The sequence below is a fragment of the Myxine glutinosa genome, chromosome 6 (assembly GCF_964187855.1).
Source record: "Myxine glutinosa chromosome 6, kmMyxGlut1.1, whole genome shotgun sequence".
NCBI lineage: Eukaryota > Metazoa > Chordata > Myxini > Myxiniformes > Myxinidae > Myxine > Myxine glutinosa.
Genome location: NC_136266.1, coordinates 12,147,061 through 12,166,220, shown reverse-complemented (window position 1 = coordinate 12,166,220; position 19,160 = coordinate 12,147,061). Strand labels below are relative to the sequence as shown.

The following is a 19,160-nucleotide window of genomic DNA, read 5'->3' as shown; positions in this document are numbered from 1 at the left end:
ATTTTATTCCCCATGGAGAGTTCTTTGCAATGAGCCATGTCTCAATTTTTTTCTATTGACGCTGTTAAGCAGCTGCTTATGCACTATAAACAAATTGCCCAGGAAGTTTACACGTCACACGTTTGCAGAATTCTTCGGATATTAAGGACAATCAATGCAACACACCTCCTCTTTAGTGTCCAAAAACCCCTCGTTTGATGCACTTCATTTATAAATGAGTTGCGACAAATCCTAAAGACACCTGTTCAGCTTCCTGGGCCTTCAAAAGCTCAACATAACTCTGCACAGAAATGATCATAAATGCCTGCTCCAGTCTCAAAAAGAAACAGGCTTCCAGGCCTCCCCTCCTTTCATTCTTCTCCAGAATGAAAACTGATGCAACTTTAACAAAGAAATGTTTTTTTAACCAAATCAAAGGATTTCGCTCCAGGTGGTGCTAAAGTTGCTCCAATCCATCGGAAACTAGAACGGCACTCAGTAGAGAGCATACTTCCAGGTGAACAGTTTATGTTTTGTATCCCAGGTGCCTCGGTGCCTCCATCATGGTGGAGGTGCAGACCAGCTATATAAAGTGTTCTCCACGTGGAGATTCTCAACATCGCACAGGATAAATGAAGGCCAGAGTGAATAAGGAAATTATTCGGGAATAACAAAACGATGAGACCTGGCCTCCAAAGCCAGTCGCCGACTGGGCATCCTCCGTCGTGCGAAGTCCTTCCTTGGCACACCTGAGCTCCTCACCACATACAAGGCTTTCATCCGCACCTCAATGGAATACTTCTCTCCCCTCTGGGCTGGTGCTCCTGCCTCACACCGAGCTCGTCTTCACGCTGTTGAAACCAAAGCATTCAGAATCATTGAAATCTCCCGCGATGAAGCTAACTCCAAGGGCCTCTCACTCACTCACCACAGGCAGGTTGGTGGTCTTTCCGTCTTCTACCGACTCTTCTCTGGCCTGCCCCCCCCCCCCCCCCCCAGCTCTCTCTGGCTCTGTCCTCCAAATATTCCTACAGGTCGCACAAGATCTGCCTGCAACCCTCTTATGGTTAAACTGCCAAAATCAAGACTCTCTGCTCACCTTCACTCCGTCATTCCTCTTTTCTCCCGCCTTTGGAACAAACTCCCTCACTCTCTTCAATCCCACTCCACCCTCCAGGTCTTTAAAACAGCTGTTCACCACCATCTCTTATCTTCCCCCATCCAAAACCTTGATCTTTTCTATCCCCGCTAATTTCACCCCAATTCCACTTTTTTGAAATACCAACTTCTGTCCTGGAAGTCCTTGGTGTCCTTGTGTTTTATACTTCTCCCTCACCCCCCCCCCCCCCTTCCCACCCCCTTACCCTCAAGCCCTCTCCCTCCCACACATCTCCCTGCTCTTAAATGTTGTGTGCTCTCAAGTGTTTGTGTGCTTCCCCTTCTCTTGTCTTCCGCTCCCTCTTTTTATATATTTTGTTTGTCTGGTTGATTTGTTTGTGAAGTAAATGTCAGCTCTTTCATGAGCCTCGATTCAGTATACAAAAAAAAAAAAAAAAAAATCCCAGAGTAGACCAGAAAATCATAATACAGAATCACATTTAATCAAAATCATCCGTCCATAACTTTTTGAGATATCCTGCTATATATCGGTTTTAGCCCGATCACTCAATGGTGAAGAATCACTTCAAAAATTCTACTAGTCGGATCCGGATCTTCACCAAAATCGAATCGATTATTCCTTGTCACACACACAATCTGTCCACCAGGTTTCTTCCAAATCCGTCCATAACTTTTTGAGATATCCTGCTATATGTTGGTTTTAGCCCTATCTCTCATTGGTGAAGAATCACTTCAAAAATTAAATAATTCTCATATCCGAATCCATATTCAGATCTTCACCAAAATTGAATCGAATCATCCTTGTCAGACATCGAACCGGTCCACCAAGTTTCGTCCAAATCCGTCCACAACTTCTCGAGATATCCTGCTATGTATCCTTTTTGGCCAGATCTCCCCAATGGTGAAGAATCACTTAAACATTCTCGTAGCCGAATCCGAATCTTCACCAAAAACTAATCATTTCGTCCTTGTCACATAAGCTACATCTCTGCCAAATTTTGACCGAATCCGTCCACAGCATTTTGAGATATTTTGTTCACAAACGGACAAACAGACAGACAGGGGTGAAAACATAACCTCCATCCACCTTTGGTGGCGGAGGTAATAAATAAAAGAAACAACATTTCACAAGGACATGGTTTTGGCCAATGAAGCAGAAGTTCAGCAAACCGAATCGATCCGAGTCTCCTCATCCTCAGCAACTTGATCTATATGATGACAAGACACAGATTCAATAACTTAAGATTTCCCCCCAAAGTTCAATGGCTCCTGCCCAGCAGTCGGATCCATTTTGTGATGTGATGTGATGTGTTTGTGATGTGATGTTTGTGATGTGATGTGAGCAGCCACCCTTTAGCAACATTTAGTGGAGAAGCATCGCTTCGAAAAGCCAAATCACTTTACAAAGTAAAGCCAAGTGCAGCAACACACCCACCAAAACCTAACAGAACAAAGGTGAATGCAATTACAAATGCCTAGCAGTTACCAACCTCATCAACTCCATTCAAAGTCTCGTCATTATGTTCACCTGTAGACTCTCAAGGATCAGCAGCGCAGATTAGAGTCAGGTAATGCCCTTGGTCATTCATCAGCAAGACAATCAAGTTGATTTGAAACTGTGAAAACAAACAGACCCTTACTGCACACTCCCACCCCTTTGTTCCTTTTTACCCTCCTTTTTGTGTGACTCTCCCTCACTCTTCCTTCCAGGGTTTCAAAGCAGGCAGTGCACCACCACCTCGTGTCATCCCCCATCCTTACCCCACAATCACTTTCACCCCGAATTGACCCTTCCCAACGCATCCTCTTTACTTGCAGATTCCTGCTATCCTCAATCATCCCTGTTTTGCAGACGCTCATTGTGTCCAAGAGTTGCCTCGCTGCACTTCTGTCAGCTGATACCCTCCATCTCCTTGCTCCTCCATGAGTCTCAACTTTGTAGAGAAGAAAAAACAAGGCATCGTTATTAGAGTGAGGGTAAGGTTTATTTACATTGTTACTAAGGTTACGTGATTACCTGCATACAGTAATTGGTAGCTGGTGTGGTTTGGTGTAATGGAGGCAATTTATGACTGTAAATCAAAACCTTGAAAGTAACGATTGACATCATTCCACCTGGATCATGGAAGAGGCAGTAACTGCACAGCTACATTTTATTGAATCCTAGTGATGTGCAAAATACAGACAAAAGGCAGTTCACTCATTCCAGTTACTGCAACAACATCGTTTCATACCCAATCACACCTGCAGGACAAGTTCTCAGATTAACGCAACAAACAATGCCCCCACCCCTCCCACCCACCTCCCCACCTCAAACGCACCCAATACATTTATGAGTGTATTTGGTGAAATGCAAAAAATAATTTGGAAGCTACTTTGAAAGCAAATGATAACATATTTGCAGGTAGCTCGGCAATTACGTTCATAAGAAACTGATTGAAAACGAGGAATCGGTACCTGTCATGATGATCTCACAATGAACGAGCATGTGTACCATGCTGCCGATAACGACACTTCATCGAATCACGATGATGACCTCAGATCCGAGCAGCAAGGCACATGGCCATGTGGAGCGTGAAGCAAAGGACGGGGTCAGGGGTCGATTTCATTTCAATAAAAGTCAGGGTGAAAGTGCTCTTTCCATCAGGAAAACAAATTCATAGCCTGTTGTATATTCTTCAACTAATCACAACTAAATGGGCACTTAAACCAGTGTTTCTGATATGAGGATGAGACTTCCCACAAACAACCGCCCCCACACCTCCCACAAACAAAAGCAATTACCAAATAAAATAATAAATTCCCACAGGGTTCTCATGATCAAAAATCTTTCAACATGGAGTTTGCGAAATCAAAAGAACTGCAACTCTCAGCATTCTACGACAAAAGGCTTCTGAAGATCACACTCGTTGCTTTAGAATGGACCGAATGAATTTGGATGACAAGAACAAACATGAAATCTGAAAACGTATTGGAGGTCTTTATGTCCAAAGGATGCAGAAAGCTTTTCAGGCACAGGTTTTAAACAGACGACTGCACGGATCGCTAATGAAACAAAAATAAAACAATAACTTTTAGAGATTTCTCGCTTTCAAACCAAACGATCTACGGTGCACTGCTGTGAAGTACAACTCCCTTTTCTGGAGACACTATCAGAGCAGCTTCAAGCAAAGATTAAAACACCAATCAAGTTAAAATGCTCGTTTCTCAAGACCCCTCCACACCCCCAATTCCACAACCCCCACCCCCAATTGTGAACGAAACTCCAAGGAGGAGTCGCGCATCGTGCGTGCGTCTGGTACGACGCATCGCTCGTCTACTGAAAGAAAAGCTAATACTTATTGCTAGGCTGTTACATAAACAGTCAAAAATTGTTCTTTGGATCAAAATAAGAAACACAAAACATGAATAATAAAAAGGATCCAGTTACCACAACTAAGCCTCAAAACAAATATACAGATTGCCAACACAGAATGACCTGAATTGAAGAGGAGGAGCAGTGCAGTGTTAAAAAGAGTGTAGTCTGGTTGTTTTTCATAAACAATTCACTCTCTCGCTTCACGGCACTCATTCGACTAAGCTCGCTACGGAACATCTTCTCAAAGCTGCAGCACAATTAATGGTACAGATTGGCTATGCACAAAATACTTCGATACAAGCTTCATAGATACATCGTAATCCAGTAAAACATCGCTCTCGATGCTTTCCACAATTTACTTACTCATCGCCTTATTACACCGATATAATTAAGGCCTGTCGAAGACCGCAAACGCGTTCGAGATGATCCAGTTGCCAAAGAAAAAATAATAATAACAATAATAAGCAAATTAAATAAAGCGACGACTCGATTCTTTTTAATAATAATAAAGCCCTTGGAGCAAGAACAGTTCACTGGTTGCTATGAAAGGTGCCATTCAAAAGGCACAAAACCTGTACACGCCGCCATTTTGACGCTGTGGGTGCCGGATGCTCCCCCATTAAAGGTTATTAACAACGAACATCAGAAGAATCAATCACCAAAAAAGAAAAAAGTGGACTAGTGGTTGGATCAAAATACATGCGAATAATGCAATATTGTGCAACAAAACATTGTAACATTGCTTAGAGAAGCAAGTCGCGAAAGGAAAATCTGATTTGGAGGTTGCGAAGGACAACAGTGGCCAAACAGTACCCTTACCCAACGTTACCCCATGGCCATCACCCTCCCTTACGAAAATACAGCCAAAATAGGTTGTAGCATCACACAGGCGTTTATATGACAACAAATCCCACCTCCGATGGCTTCTCAACAATATTTGGCATCAAGCGGAGGGCTGGTCAGGCCGCTAGAACCCGCCCTGCCAGGGTCTTGCGCGGAAAGAACAAAATAAAACAACAAAATAAATTAAAATAAAAAGAGGGAAGTGAGCACAGCATCAAGTGGAATGGTTCAACGGGTAAGGCTGGACTTGGCTTTCAAGCAACTCGCGGCGGCCAGCCTGAGGCCCCCCTAATGTGACCCCATGTGCTTCTGAGGAAGTTATCGAGCCTGGATGTTGTGAAAGGCGCAGCACCCTACAGTTGGATACCCTCGGAGACAGCTCACGTTACTATGTATCCTCCAACTTCAACCCCATCATCAATCAAAGCCAACCAGTTACATTCTCCTCAGAATTCCTCTCCACCTCATATCCTAAACCTTATGCAACACCCTCACTTAATTACTCAAGCTCCCTCTCATGACCACCACAACATCGGGCCTTGGAAACCTGCCGTGCACCCTCCATGAGCTGTCACCATTTAATGGCTTCGGTGAGTCTCAGTCCTGATTCTCAAGGCGTATTTGAAGGATGTTTAAGTGCAAAACTGCTTGGTTCCTTAACCCTAACAACTTTGTGCTGAACTGCTAATACCATGCTCCCCCGCTAAGTTACACAGTTGAATGAATTCATGTTTAAATCCCTAATTTATATACACATCTCATATATATAACGTTTTTCTTCTTCTTATTTTTTTAAATCTCTTTCCTCTCCCTCTAAGACTTTTGGGCTGTGCACCTTTATGCTCCCCTACATACGCCAAGAGGAGAGCGAATTAAGTGCTTGGAAAGCAGATTGCGGATACATTCACAAGGGATGAGGAGACGGCCCACGGAACACACAAGCTCACTGTAAAGGAAACACGCAACACCAGAGTCTAGTGAGAAAAAACAAGAAGAAAACTCATGAAGTTCTATTGTTGCCATAAAAGTCTGAGTGCTATTTGTGGTTGTTGTTTCGCAAGTGTGCGGGAAGCCCAAAGGATTCAAATTTGCATGCAGGACGGACACTACACACAGGCTTCAACGGCCTTGCAAACAGACAACCACCAAAAATGTTTTGCTACCACACACTATTCTGCCTCTCACCTTCCACGAAAGGTTCAATGAAAACTGCTGTTCGAATGCCATGCAAGGGTTCCCTACATAGGCCAGCCGCCGAATGCGGATAAACGTAAACAAAAACGAGGAGGTTCGATTATGGAATGAGAGAGAGTGGGAGAGAGACAGAGAGAGAAAAGCAGAGAGTGTGAGAGAGAGACAGAGAGAGAAAAGCAGAGAGAGTGGGAGAGAGACAGAGAGAGAAAAGCAGAGAGAGTGGGAGAGAGACAGAGAGAGAAAAGCAGAGAGAGTGGGAGAGAGACAGAGTGAGAAAAGCAGAGAGAGAGAGAGAAAAGCAGAGAGAGAGAAAAGCAGAGAGAGAGAAAAGCAGAGAGAGAGAAAAGCAGAGAGAGAGAAAAGCAGAGAGAGAGAAAAGCAGAGAGAGTGAAAAGCAGAGAGAGAGAGAGGGAGAGAGAAGGAGAGAGAGGGAGAGAGAGAGGGGGGAGGGAGGGAGGGAGAGAGGGAGAGAGAGAGAGAGAGAGAGAGACAGAGAGAGAGACACAGGCAGACCCAAATAGACACAGACAGGACACAAAGAGACAGACACACAAAGAGAGAGAGAGAGAGAGGAGGAAGAATATGATAGGGGAGGAGGAAGACAGGTGGGTCAAGTGTTAAAACTTACCAAAGATTTCACCACTCTCTACCTCCTCCCCAATGACTTTCTATTTGTCTGGCTCTTAAAAAGACAACTACTTTACAGTTTATTCAAGGATGCCCACAGTTAATGCTATAGCAGCGTCACAAAAAATATTCTAATTGACTGCTGGATATAGGGAAAGGTCTTGCTGGCAGTCCAAAAAAAAAAAAACTGCCTGGAGATTAAAAATAAAAATAAACCATCGTCACAGACCATTTATATAAATAATTTTGAGAAGCCTTTCTGCACAAACTTCCTTTATATGATATAAATGTAGTTTGCACAGCCACAGTGGAGATGAGCACGCGAGTCAAATTGGCCTGCTGTGTCGAGAAGTTTATGCCCGGGAATCGATAACATCAGTCTATTCAACCATTCGTCCATGCGTTCCTTGGATCGCTCCGTCAGTAGGTCTCAAAGTCCGAGTCGACCAGGCGATCGCCCCAGCGGCTATTTGCATTGAGTATTTCAATATGGGTCGAACCGTCCTTGTAATCGAGGCTGTTGCAGTGTGGCAGAGTTCCGTTGCTTGGGTTGCTAGAAATATGTTGGTCAACGATTGCTGGAGGGAAAGGAGGGCGGAACGAAACTGTTTTAGGTGTTGTGACTTCTACACTGCAATGTATGCACATAAAATGAGCCAGGTGTTCATGAGGAAAAGGTAAGAGATCGGCGGATATGAAGAGGGCACGTGGCCATACCTTCAGCATTAGACGGGGCACTGGGGGGAATGGCAGAAATCAATGGTAAACGGGGTGTGCTCGAGTTGAGAGGTTGCATTGCCGAGAGCAGAAGTGCCAAGCATTCCGCCACAGCATTGGTGGGTGCACAGGACAGCACCGGAGTATGTCCTGTAGATACAGAACAACGTCAGACAACCTGGTGCAACAGGTTTTAGAGTGTATCTCCCATGGTCATCACGATAAAAGTCAAGCGAAGAGGATATGTATTAATGGAGGAATGTAAAATGAAGTGCAAGTCTACAGCAAAATTACAGACTCCATGTGAAAGGGGGATGGTGTGGGTAGAGATGATGATAGGGTGGGAGTAACAGTGCACGGGGAGTGGGAAAGGAGAGGGAAACAACAGCAGAAAGGATGATCGGAGGTGATAGGAGTCAGGATAGAGGGGCTAGGGGAGAGGGGAGAGGGGAGAGGGTGGAGGAGGAGATGAATGATTTACCATTCAGCTATTACTGTGCAAGTAACACGTGCACGGCATCATGGAAGTCTGACATGGAACGGAAGTGCTATCGGATATAAAGGACAAAATCAAGTGTTTTATGTGTATAATATCCTGTCTGGAAGTGCATCCAATGGCACAAATGGAAAGGAACCGAAAATGGTGAAATTGCCTCAAAAAGACTACTATTTATCAAGCATATTCTATTTATCATTTCTGATATTAAATCTTTCCTCTTCTCCAATGGCTTGATCTCGGCCTCTACAGCCTCTTCACTCTCTGCAGACCTGGACAAAATCACAAACTGGTCAAACAAGTGGAACATGTCTTTCAATGCTGACAAATCTCACACTCTCACTTTGTCTCTCCGAAAAGACCGTCTGGAAAACCCCTCCATCGACTTTCTCAACAATCATCTTGAAGAAGTTCTGTCACTCAAGCTTTTGGGTCTCACTATCTGCCATGATCTTTCCTGGGAAAACCACATTTCCAAACTGGTCTCCAAAGCCAGTCGCCGTCTGGGCATCCTCCGTCATGCAAAGTCCTTTCTGGGCACTTCTGAGCTCCTCACCACATACAAAGCTTTCATCCGCAGTTCAATGGAATACTGCTCTCTCCTCTGGGCTGGTGCTCCTGCCTCACACCTAGCTCGGCTTCATGCTGTTGAAACCAAAGCATTCAGAATCATTGGAATCTCCTGCGATGAAGCTGATTCTGAGGATCTTTCACTCTCTCACTGCAGGCAGGTTGGTGGTCTTTCTGTCCTCTACCGACGCCTCTCCGGCCTGCTCCCCCAGCTCTCTCTGTGCTCTGTCCCCCAAATATTCCTTGAGGATGCACAAGATCTGCCAGCAACCACCAGGACACACAAGATCCAGGTCTTCAAAACATCTGTTCACCACCATTTCTTATCTTCCCCCATTCAAAACCTTGATCTTTTCTACCCCCGTTAGAACACCCCAAATCCACCTTTTTTCAATCTCAGAATTCATTACTGAAATTCCTAGTCGTGTCAATTTGTTTTATAACATGTACTGTACCCCTCTCTCTTCCACAGATCTACCGACATCCCTGTTCTCTACTGTCGTTGTGCTTGTATGTTTTCCTCTCACTCCCCCTCTTGTCTCCTGCTCCCTTTATTTATCGTATGTTTTCTGGGTCTGTGCCTGTTCTCGTGTGTAATGTATTAGCTCTTACACGAGCCTCGACTCCGCATACAAAAAAACAAACAAAAAAAAAAGCAATTATTTACTTTGCAACAGGTAGAATGTACCTGAAATCAAGAGTATTGACAATGGAACAGCTCCATGTTATTTATTTAATGTTTTTTTTTGTATTACAGAGGGGGGGGGGGGGGGGGGGGCAGGGAGTTCTTTTGAGGCTAATGTATTCAGTTTACTTTTCTTTTTTCCATGAATAGGTTATTTTCATATCCTAGGCATGACAGCATCACTTCCTCAGTCCACACGATGATCCAGGAAACTCACCAACAACTGTTTTTTGGTAAAATCAACCAGCCATCCCATACTTCTTCTGCCCTACCCTTCCAGCAACTGCTGCACCACCACCAACCATATCAATCCACTTTAATAACATAAGGACGACCATTGGTGAGATTCTTTGACATTATATTCATTCTTATCTGTGAGAAGTGCTTGTATAATGGCCTCATCTATCTATAATTCCAGTAATCTCTGTGTGTGTGTCTGTGTGTGTGTCTGTGTGTTTGTTTGTCTGTGACCGCTGTTTCTCGACAACCACGGGTCCGATATACTTTAAACTTGCCAGGTATATTGCTGGGGACCCGAGGATGTGCCTTTTCAAGGTTTCATATTAATCGGAGAAGTAGTTACCGAGCTATGTCCAAAAAACGATTCAACCAATCAGAGAGCAGCGAGCTATCACGTGTGCCGAACGTGGGGAACAGACTCTGCCTCGGACGGCACATTTGAGAGCGTATTCATTTATTTCACGTTGGCAAACTATGTTGGCGCTATGTTGGCGTTAAACTATGTTTTAAAACTAATTTGCGATTCATCGTAACTGCGATATGCGACCTTCCGGACAGTCAAATGAGGACGTCACTTCCGGACTTACGGATAGTCATAGTGACGACGTACTGATGCTGAACGTGGCGAGCAGACGCTGCCTCGGACGGCACATTTGAGAGCGTATTCATTTATTTGACGTTGCAATCTGTGTTGATTGTTGTAAGGTACGATCGATTGTAGTACACGTTTATAATAACTCTGCCGATACAGGCCCGATTAACTGCAGCGCCATCCGAGCTGCGGCGTCGGGACGATACATTCATTGTACGGTCACATCACGCACTTACGGGCACGCCCATGGGCCCATGGGCACGCCCATGCATGCATGGGCGAAGACATTTTTTTTTTTTTTTTTGGCAAGGAATGGGCACCCACGTACGGGCACGTCCTAGTCTATCTATAATTCCAGTAATCTCTGTGTGTGTGTCTGTGTGTGTGTCTGTGTTTGTTTGTCTGTGACCGCTGTTTCTCGACAACCACGGGTCCGATATACCTGAAACTTGCCAGGTATATTGCTGGGGACCTGAGGATGTGCCTTTTCAAGGTTTCATATTAATCGGAGAAGTAGTTACCGAGCTATGTCCAAAAAACGATTCAACCAATCAGAGAGCAGCGAGCTATCACGTGTGCCGAACGTGGCGAACAGACTCTGCCTCGGACGGCACATTTGAGAGCGTATTCATTTTTTTTTTTTTTTTTTTTTTTTTTTTTTTGTATACTGAATCGAGGCTCGTGAAAGAGCTAACATTTACTTCACAAACAAATCAACCAGACAAACAAAATATATAAAAAGAGGGAGCGGAAGACAAGATGGGGAGAGAAGGGGAAGCACACAAACACATTTGAGAGCAGGGAGATGTGTGGGAGGGAGAGGGTTTGGGGGGAGGAGGCGTGGGAAGGGGGGGGGGGGTGGGAGAGGTATAAAACACAAGGACACCAAGGACTTCCAGGACAGAAGTTGGTATTTCAAAAAAGTGGAATTGGGGTGAAATTAGCGGGGGTAGAAAAGATCAAGGTTTTGGATGGGGGAAGATAAGAGATGGTGGTGAACAGCTGTTTTAAAGACCTGGAGGGTGGAGTGGGATTGAAGAGAGTGAGGGAGTTTGTTCCAGAGGCGGGAGAAAAGAGGAATGAAGGAGTGAAGGTGAGCAGAGAGTCTTGATTTTGGCAGTTTAACCATAAGAGGGTTGCAGGCAGATCTTGTGCGACCTGAAGGAATATTGGGGGGACAGAGCACAGAGAGCTGGGGGAGCAAGGCCAGAGAGGAGTCGGTAGAAGACGGAAAGACCACCAACCTGCCAGAATTTATTTCACGTTGGCAAACTATGTTGGCGCTATGTTGGCGTTAAACTATGTTTTAAAACTAATTAAAACTAATTTGCGATTCATCGTAACTGCGATATGCGACCTTCCGGACAGTCAAATGAGGACGTCACTTCCGGACTTACGGATAGTCATAGTGACGACGTACTGATGCTGAACGTGGCGAGCAGACGCTGTAAGGTACGATCGATTGTCGTACACGTTTATAATAACTCTGCCGATACAGGCCCGATTAACTGCAGCGCCATCCGAGCTGCGGCGTCGGGACGATACATTCATTGTACGGTCACATCACGCACTTACGGGCACGCCCATGGGCCCATGGGCACGCCCATGCATGCATGGGCGAAGACATTTTTTTTTTTTTTTTGGCAAGGAACGGGCACCCACGTACGGGCACGTCCTAGTATATATAATCCCAGTTCTGTAAGATTGTTTAGCGCAGAACTTGCATGCAATGATCGTCCATCAAATTGGAGACGAGTTCAACCCTTTCAATAAGTCATGCTGATGGATCGATATTAACCCTTTTCATCAAGTCAAACATCAAAACTGCTGTCACAAAATCAAATTTATCCAAAAGTCGTCAATGGTTATCACCACCCCAAAGGCGAGTGAACCAGAGGTAAAACAATAAAAAATAATCATTTTGTTCAACATTGCATGGACTCTATCAACCTGAAGCACCACAGGCAACGTCTTGCATTGCAGAAGCTTTCACTCACCATTCTGGTCGACAGCCAAAATACTTGCTCCTTTCGCCAGGAGTTCACGCACCAGCATCACCATGCCGCCACGTGCCGCCAGGTGGAGTGGTCTGCACGGTAATCCACACCGAGCCAGCATAGTTGGTGAGTGCACCACTTTGGGAATGCTGACAAGATTCCCTCGTAGAACAAACCATATATTCAAAGTGTAGAAGCTTGACAGAAAACAACCTCTCGTATAAAAGGTTAACTGGCAAAAGAAAATCAGCACAAGGTTTAACCAGAAAGTAATAAATGGTGGAAATACTACGGTACTTACGATATACAATGGTCCAAAAACAACACACACACACACACACACACACACACACACACACACACACACACACACACACACACACACACACACACACACACACACACACACACACACACACACACACACACACGTTGAATCCTGTACAGCTGAACACCTGTCTACACAGGATTCAATATGAAGTGTTTACTGTGCTTCAGTTGAATCCTCCTAAAGTCCCAAGGGAACACCCGATTTTCCACAGCTGGTATGTATCAACCCACTCCCTCCACAATAATTTGACACAACACAGGTGTAGTATGGTAGTCAAAAGTAAAATAGGCAGCAAAAATTATGCATTAAAATCCTTAAACTACCACCTAAATATCAGTAAATCATCATCCTGTTCTTCAATTTCAATCTTCAATTTCAAAATTTCAATTTCTTCAATTCTTCTTCAATCTTCTGCATTTCTTGCAGACTTCCTTTCTGGTCACAGTCAACGTGTGGCCCTGAATGGAATTCTCTCTTCTCCCCTTCCTGTTCAGGCTGGAGTTCCCCAAGGCAGTGTTCTGGGCCCTGTGCTTTTTCTGGTCTTCATTATTGATCTCTCCAACTCTGGAAAATCCTCTATCTTTTTGCTGATGACTCCACTCTCTGCCCCTCCATATCTCAACCCTCAGATCGGCAGGCAGCGGCCTCTTCACTCTCTGCAGACCTCGACAATATCACAAAATTGGTCAACACGTCTTTCAATCCGTACAAATCTCACACTAACTTTGTCTCTCCGAAAAGACGATGAAGATGGGAGGGTCTGGACAACCCTCCCATATACTTTCTGAACAATCCTCTTGAAGTAGTTCTGTCACTCAAGCTTTTGGGTCTCAATATCTGCCATGATCTTTCCTGGGAAAACCACATTTACAATCTGGCCTCCAAAGCCAGTCGCCGTCTGGGCATCGTCCGTCGTGCGAAGTCCTTCCTTGGCACACCTGAGCTCCTAACCACATACAAGGCTTTCATCCGCAGCTCAATGGAATGAGGAATGGAATGGAATGAGGGAACAGTTTCCCCCCTCTGGGGTTCCCCTATCTGCCATGATCTTCTGGAACAAACTTCCACACTCTCTTCAATCCCTCTCCTCCCCCCTCAGGTATTTAAAACAGCTGTTCACCATCATCTCATATCTTCCCCCTCCAAATCCTTGATCTTTTCTACCCCTGTTAATCCACCTCAAATCCATCTCCTTCAAAGTACGTTTTCTTTCCTGAAAGTCCTCGTCGTCAATTCCCTCAATTACACATGATACAGAACCCAATAATATGATCACCCTTCATCCAGTGTGATCCACATGTGATTGCACAACCATGGTGAGAGGGTAAAAATAATTTTCATTCTATAAATACTGGCGGTTTTATTAAATATTTCATTTTAACGTGCGAATGCGTCTTGTTTTAATTTTTAGAACTTGTGTCAATGTCTATATTTTAAACACCTTCACCAACCACGGAAACAAAATCACTGTGCACCCTACAACAACCTGCTTTACCATCAGTTTTGATTCCTTGGAACAGAAAAAAAATCCAAAAGGTCAATGTGATTCAAGGTTTTCACTGAAAAGGCTGTGGAGAAAGCATCAACATGAGGTTTCTCACAAGGAACTCGATTCCCTCAAAACGTGAGATCTCACATCTTAAAACAATAACATTACCCGAGTGAATAGACCTACGTCTGCAGAGAGGAGTTTGTGGCATTTATCAGGTTCAGGTCATCAAGCTTCTGCAGGATGACCAAGGCACAAGACTCATGGCTCTGCAAAACAAGAGAGACCGAGACAAAGATCAGAAGAACTCCTTTAATGGTTGTTAGTGACAGTGACCAGACAAATTAACTACAGTATTGCAAGGGTGTAGGAAAGAGTGGAGGGGGTTGGGGGTGGGGGGGGGGGGGGAGAGGAGGTGGGGGGGGGGGGGGAGTGGGAACGGTTCATTTTAGTGGATTAATAAAGAGTCCAGGGGGAAAAAGGTTTAGTACCCTGCTACAACTTTGTGTTAAGAATCTCAGATGCAGCGATAAGTATTGATAGCAAATTCAATTTGCTGTGCTGACATATCTAAATGCCAAGGATAAGGCGATCCAAATGGCTGGAAGAGCTTGGCCCATCATCGGCCACAATCGGGCACGATACCGTCATCAAAAAGTTCACCAATAAAGGGCCACTACGACGAGCGGTTGGTTGCGAGGCAGCCATATAGCTAGAAAGTCATACGACAATAAAGAATGCTAAAATTGACTTTGTCTGTGAGCAGAGATATCCTGCAGGAAGAGGACACTTGGAGGTGCAGATGTGCAATGATGGCGCACGTACATTGCTACAGGCAAGGTGCATGGCCATGTTCCGCTTCTTGTCCTGCAACGTCGTGTTGGCTTTGGCGGTGTGAAGCAACAGCTCTGCGGATAACCAGCACAAATGATGCAGTGAAAGTATTCAATCTGACAAAGCTTTTTAAAGAAGCATTGGATTAACTTAGAATAAAGTTTGAGGGAAGGTGCACAACTTACATTGAAGACAAACTTGATTGGTATGTATTAATGGATACTTTTTGCATAGTATTAGCCAATAACAATTGTAAAATGTAGGTTGGTAATGGTTAGCCTGCTGTAAAAAAATAAATATAAATGTTATATTTATCTATAAAATACAAGGTAAATAATTCAAATAGTCAAAGCTGTTTTATTTATCTGAGACTATAAATAATAACAACTAGAAGCACGCAATATGACTGTGGGCAGTTATGGCCAGAGCCCAAGCCACCCGCTTTAATTGCACACATGTCCCATGATGCCCTCTTTATAAAACTGAATTCAGAATGGGATTTAAAAAATTAAAATAATAATTTTTAAAAGGTTCAAAAAGATATAGCTGCCAGACCATGTGACGAATGATGTTTAAATTATCAAATTATATTCACACCCTTGCTAGTTGATCATGTGTATGAAGTTCTGCGTTGATCGAGTACGCTCTTCTGGGCGGGGGGATTTTTAAAGGTTTTTATTTTCAATCCAAAATGGCTGCCAAACCACGTGACCGATGATGTCATCAATTTAATTATCTCTACCAATTTATCGGCACATCACCCTCAATAATTTTCATGTTGATCGGATAAGGATTTTGATGCATCCAATTATGGCTGGCATACCACATTTAATTTCAACATTTATTCAACATGGGGAAGACTTGCCATATGCCAAGTTTCTAATTTTTATGTTGAGCACTTTCGGAGAATATGCCCAAAGTTTTCCCTTTTTTCCAATATGGCTGCCATAACACATGCCCGATGATCAATTTAAAAAAACTCTCCATGGGTAGTCGCTCATAGGTTGAAAATTTCGTGTCAATCGGACAAGCTGTTGGAGAGAAAATGAATATAAAAGCAAGTAAACGTCCAAAACGCGGCTGAAGTATCATACATAAGTCACACATTACCCATAGGGTGACTGCATCCTCAACCCTCCCCTCCCCCAAAAGTGACACACACACGCAACTAAATTTTCACTGTAAGTAAACACACATGCAATTCTAAAAAGAGAAGAAGCCTCAGCCTCCCCCTCTCAATTCTGTCCCATCTTCGCTCTCCCCCCATCCCCAATCCTACATCAGTAGGATATAAATGTTGATCCTGAGACACCTTCATTTCTCCATTCACTTACATGTTAATTTCCCAACTCCCCTCACTTTTCTTCATTTCCCCTTAACACCTCTATTTCTCCCACCCTGATCTTTACGAACCTTTTACTCTCAATATCATTGATCTCTAGTAAACCACTCCCCTATTCCCTTATGGGCCTCCTAACATTTACCCTTATGAACCCGTGATCCTTCTATCCTTATGAACCTTTCACTCTTAATATCATTGATCTCTAGTAGACCACTCAAACAATGATCCTACAAATATTTGTTTATGTGTGGGAAATAATTTAATTCTCTTACCACTTCCATCACCATCTAATATATTAACAAAAAAGATGTTTGAGTTTGGTTCTTTATCAAGATATTTTAACTGAGCTAAGATAAAATGGTAAACCTCCCTCAATGTTCTTGTCTGAGCGCCGCCTGTGCCACACACTTTTTGGTAGGCTCTGCCCACTTTTTACTAAGCCCCGCCCACGTTTTGTTAGGCCACGCCTACTTTTTGCTAAGCCCCACCCACTTTTTGTTAAACCCCATCCACTTTTGTTAAGCCCCACCCACTTTAAGTCCCACCCACTTTATAAACTCTGCCATTGTATCATTTTCAGTTAAGACATTACATCATTTGCAGGGAATTTCCATCACATCATTTCCAGTTAAGACATGCCGAGGGAATTTCCACAGGAAATGACACACCCTGTCCTTCTTATAAAAGGCACCGACCACACAGGCTTTTTCAAACATGCTTTCTGCTTCACTTGAGAATGGACTACAGTGCTGACATGGAATGGGATAATTTTGGTATCCCTTGGAGTCCTACTACCTGTGTAGCGCTCAACCTTCAGATTGATGAACTGGACTCGAACCTCTTATCAATGGAGGTAAGTTTGTTTATTTATTTATTTAAATTTTTTTTTTTTTTTTTTTTTTAAGGTGAGACTCGTGTAAGAGTTAACAAAGTTTATTTTAATACTCATTGAGCTTGATTTATACAAATAAAAATATTGTATTAAATTAATACATTGTTATTTTCTCCCACAGGAAATTGTATCTGAGATACGAAATGAAAATTCTACTTTTAACACAACTTGGGATAAAGTTATTTTTTTGTTTGAAGATCTTTTGAACAACCAAGACCCACAGAATGAGTTCTACCTTGATGACCCAGCCAAAGAGTTATACCTTGTAGATCCACAAAATCCTGAAAAAGAGTTTTACCATGATGATACTTATTGTGAGTTATCAAAACAAAACCCACTGAACAAGTTCTACCTTGATGAGCCAGAATACAAGTCATACATTGGAGACCCACAAATTTCTGAAAATTGGGAAAGGAGAGTTCTCCCTGATGCTCCGCAGTTATACTATGTGAGACACATCATAGAAACCCCAAAAAATTGGGAAACAGGAAATCTCCCTGATGGTCCGCAGTTATACTATGTGAGACACATCATAGAAACCCTAAAAAATTGGGAAACGGGAATTCTCCCTGATGGTCCGCAGTTATACTATGTGAGACACATCATAGAAACCCTAAAAAATTGGGAAAGGGAAGTTTTCCCTGATGGTCCGCAGTTATACTATGTGAGACTTATCACGGAAACCCCCAATATTTCTGAAAATTGTGGTTCTACCTTGGAGACTTGGAAAGATGGTTATATTTTTGGAGACTCGGAATGGGGGTTTTGTTTTGATAACTCGGAATTGTGATACCTATCTTGGAGGCTCAACAGGAATGTGGTTATACCTTGGGAACTTGGAAAGTTGGTTTTATTTTGGAGACTCTACCTGTGAGGTCCATCTTGGAGACTCTTTGGATTCTAAAGCAATGAACAATGTTCTTTGTTTAATGACGCTTGATTTAAGCAATATCAAGAAAGTTCGAGGAAGAAAATGCTGGAAAATTCTTTCTTCCCATTTCTACTTCTTCAAACTTGAAAGCTTTGAAAGACAGAATTGGAGGAAGAGGAAAAAAAAAAAACGTATTTAAAAAAAAAACAAGAAAAAAAAATTATGTTTGGGTTAGAGTGGGATTTTGAATGTGAGGGTTAGGGATGGGGTTGGGTTAGGGATGGGGTTGGGATTTTGAATGTGAGGGTTAGGGATGGGTTGGGTTAGGGATGGGGTTGGGTTAGGGATGGGGTTGGGTTAGGGATGGGGTTGGGTTAGGGATGGGGTTGGGTTGGGGATGGGGTTGGGTTGGGGATGGGGTTGCGTTGGGGATGGGGTTGGGTTGGGGATGGGGTTGGGTTAGGGATGGGTTGTGTTAGGGATGGGGTTAGGTTATGGATGGGGTTGGGTTAGGGATGGGGTTGGGTTAGGGATGGGGTTGGGTTAGGGATGGGGTTGGGTTAGGGATGGGGTTGGGTTAGGGATGGGTTGGGTTAGGGATGGGGTTGGGTTAGGGATGGGTTTGGGTCAGGGATGGGGTTGGGTTAGGGATGGGGTTGGGTGAGGGATGGGGTTGGGTGAGGGATGGGGTTGGGTGAGGGATGGGGTTGGGTTGGGGTTTGTATATTATTATGACTCACTCACACATACACACACACACAAAAGTTAAGCCCCAACTGAAAAGTTGAGGGATTCTGTGTTTGGGGTTCACAGATCTCAAGAACGTATCCCCATTGCACACACAAAAGTTAAGCCCCAACTGAAAAGTTGAAGGATTCTGTGTTTGGGGTTCACAGATCTCAGGAACGTATCCCCATTGTACACACAAAAGTTAAGCCCCAACTGAAAAGTTGAGGGATTCTGTGTTTGGGGTTCACAGATCTC

At 43.7% G+C, this 19,160-nt stretch overlaps 1 protein-coding gene and 1 long non-coding RNA gene across 3 annotated transcripts in view; both read right to left on the bottom strand.

Annotated features, from left to right (window-relative positions):
- Positions 1–1,558: 1,558 nt before the first annotated feature.
- On the bottom strand, positions 1,559–3,152 carry LOC137429592 (uncharacterized). Its single transcript, XR_010984904.2, has 3 exons — positions 2,860–3,152; positions 2,627–2,714; positions 1,559–2,306 (listed from the first exon to the last, which is right to left on the bottom strand). It is a non-coding gene; the product is annotated as an uncharacterized LOC137429592 (long non-coding RNA).
- Positions 3,153–7,376: 4,224 nt separating this feature from the next.
- Positions 7,377–19,160, bottom strand: part of LOC137429591 (serine/threonine-protein phosphatase 6 regulatory ankyrin repeat subunit C) — a 237,591-nt gene continuing 225,807 nt past the window's right edge. For both annotated transcript variants that reach the window (XM_078779599.1, XM_078779598.1), the window contains exons 25-29: positions 15,063–15,145; positions 14,424–14,506; positions 12,418–12,509; positions 7,838–7,987; positions 7,377–7,698 (exon numbers count right to left, since the gene is read on the bottom strand). In XM_078779599.1, the coding sequence (XP_078635725.1) occupies positions 7,541–7,698; positions 7,838–7,987; positions 12,418–12,509; positions 14,424–14,506; positions 15,063–15,145 (566 nt within the window). In that variant the 3' untranslated portion in view covers positions 7,377–7,540. The remainder of the gene's footprint in view (positions 7,699–7,837; positions 7,988–12,417; positions 12,510–14,423; positions 14,507–15,062; positions 15,146–19,160) is intronic.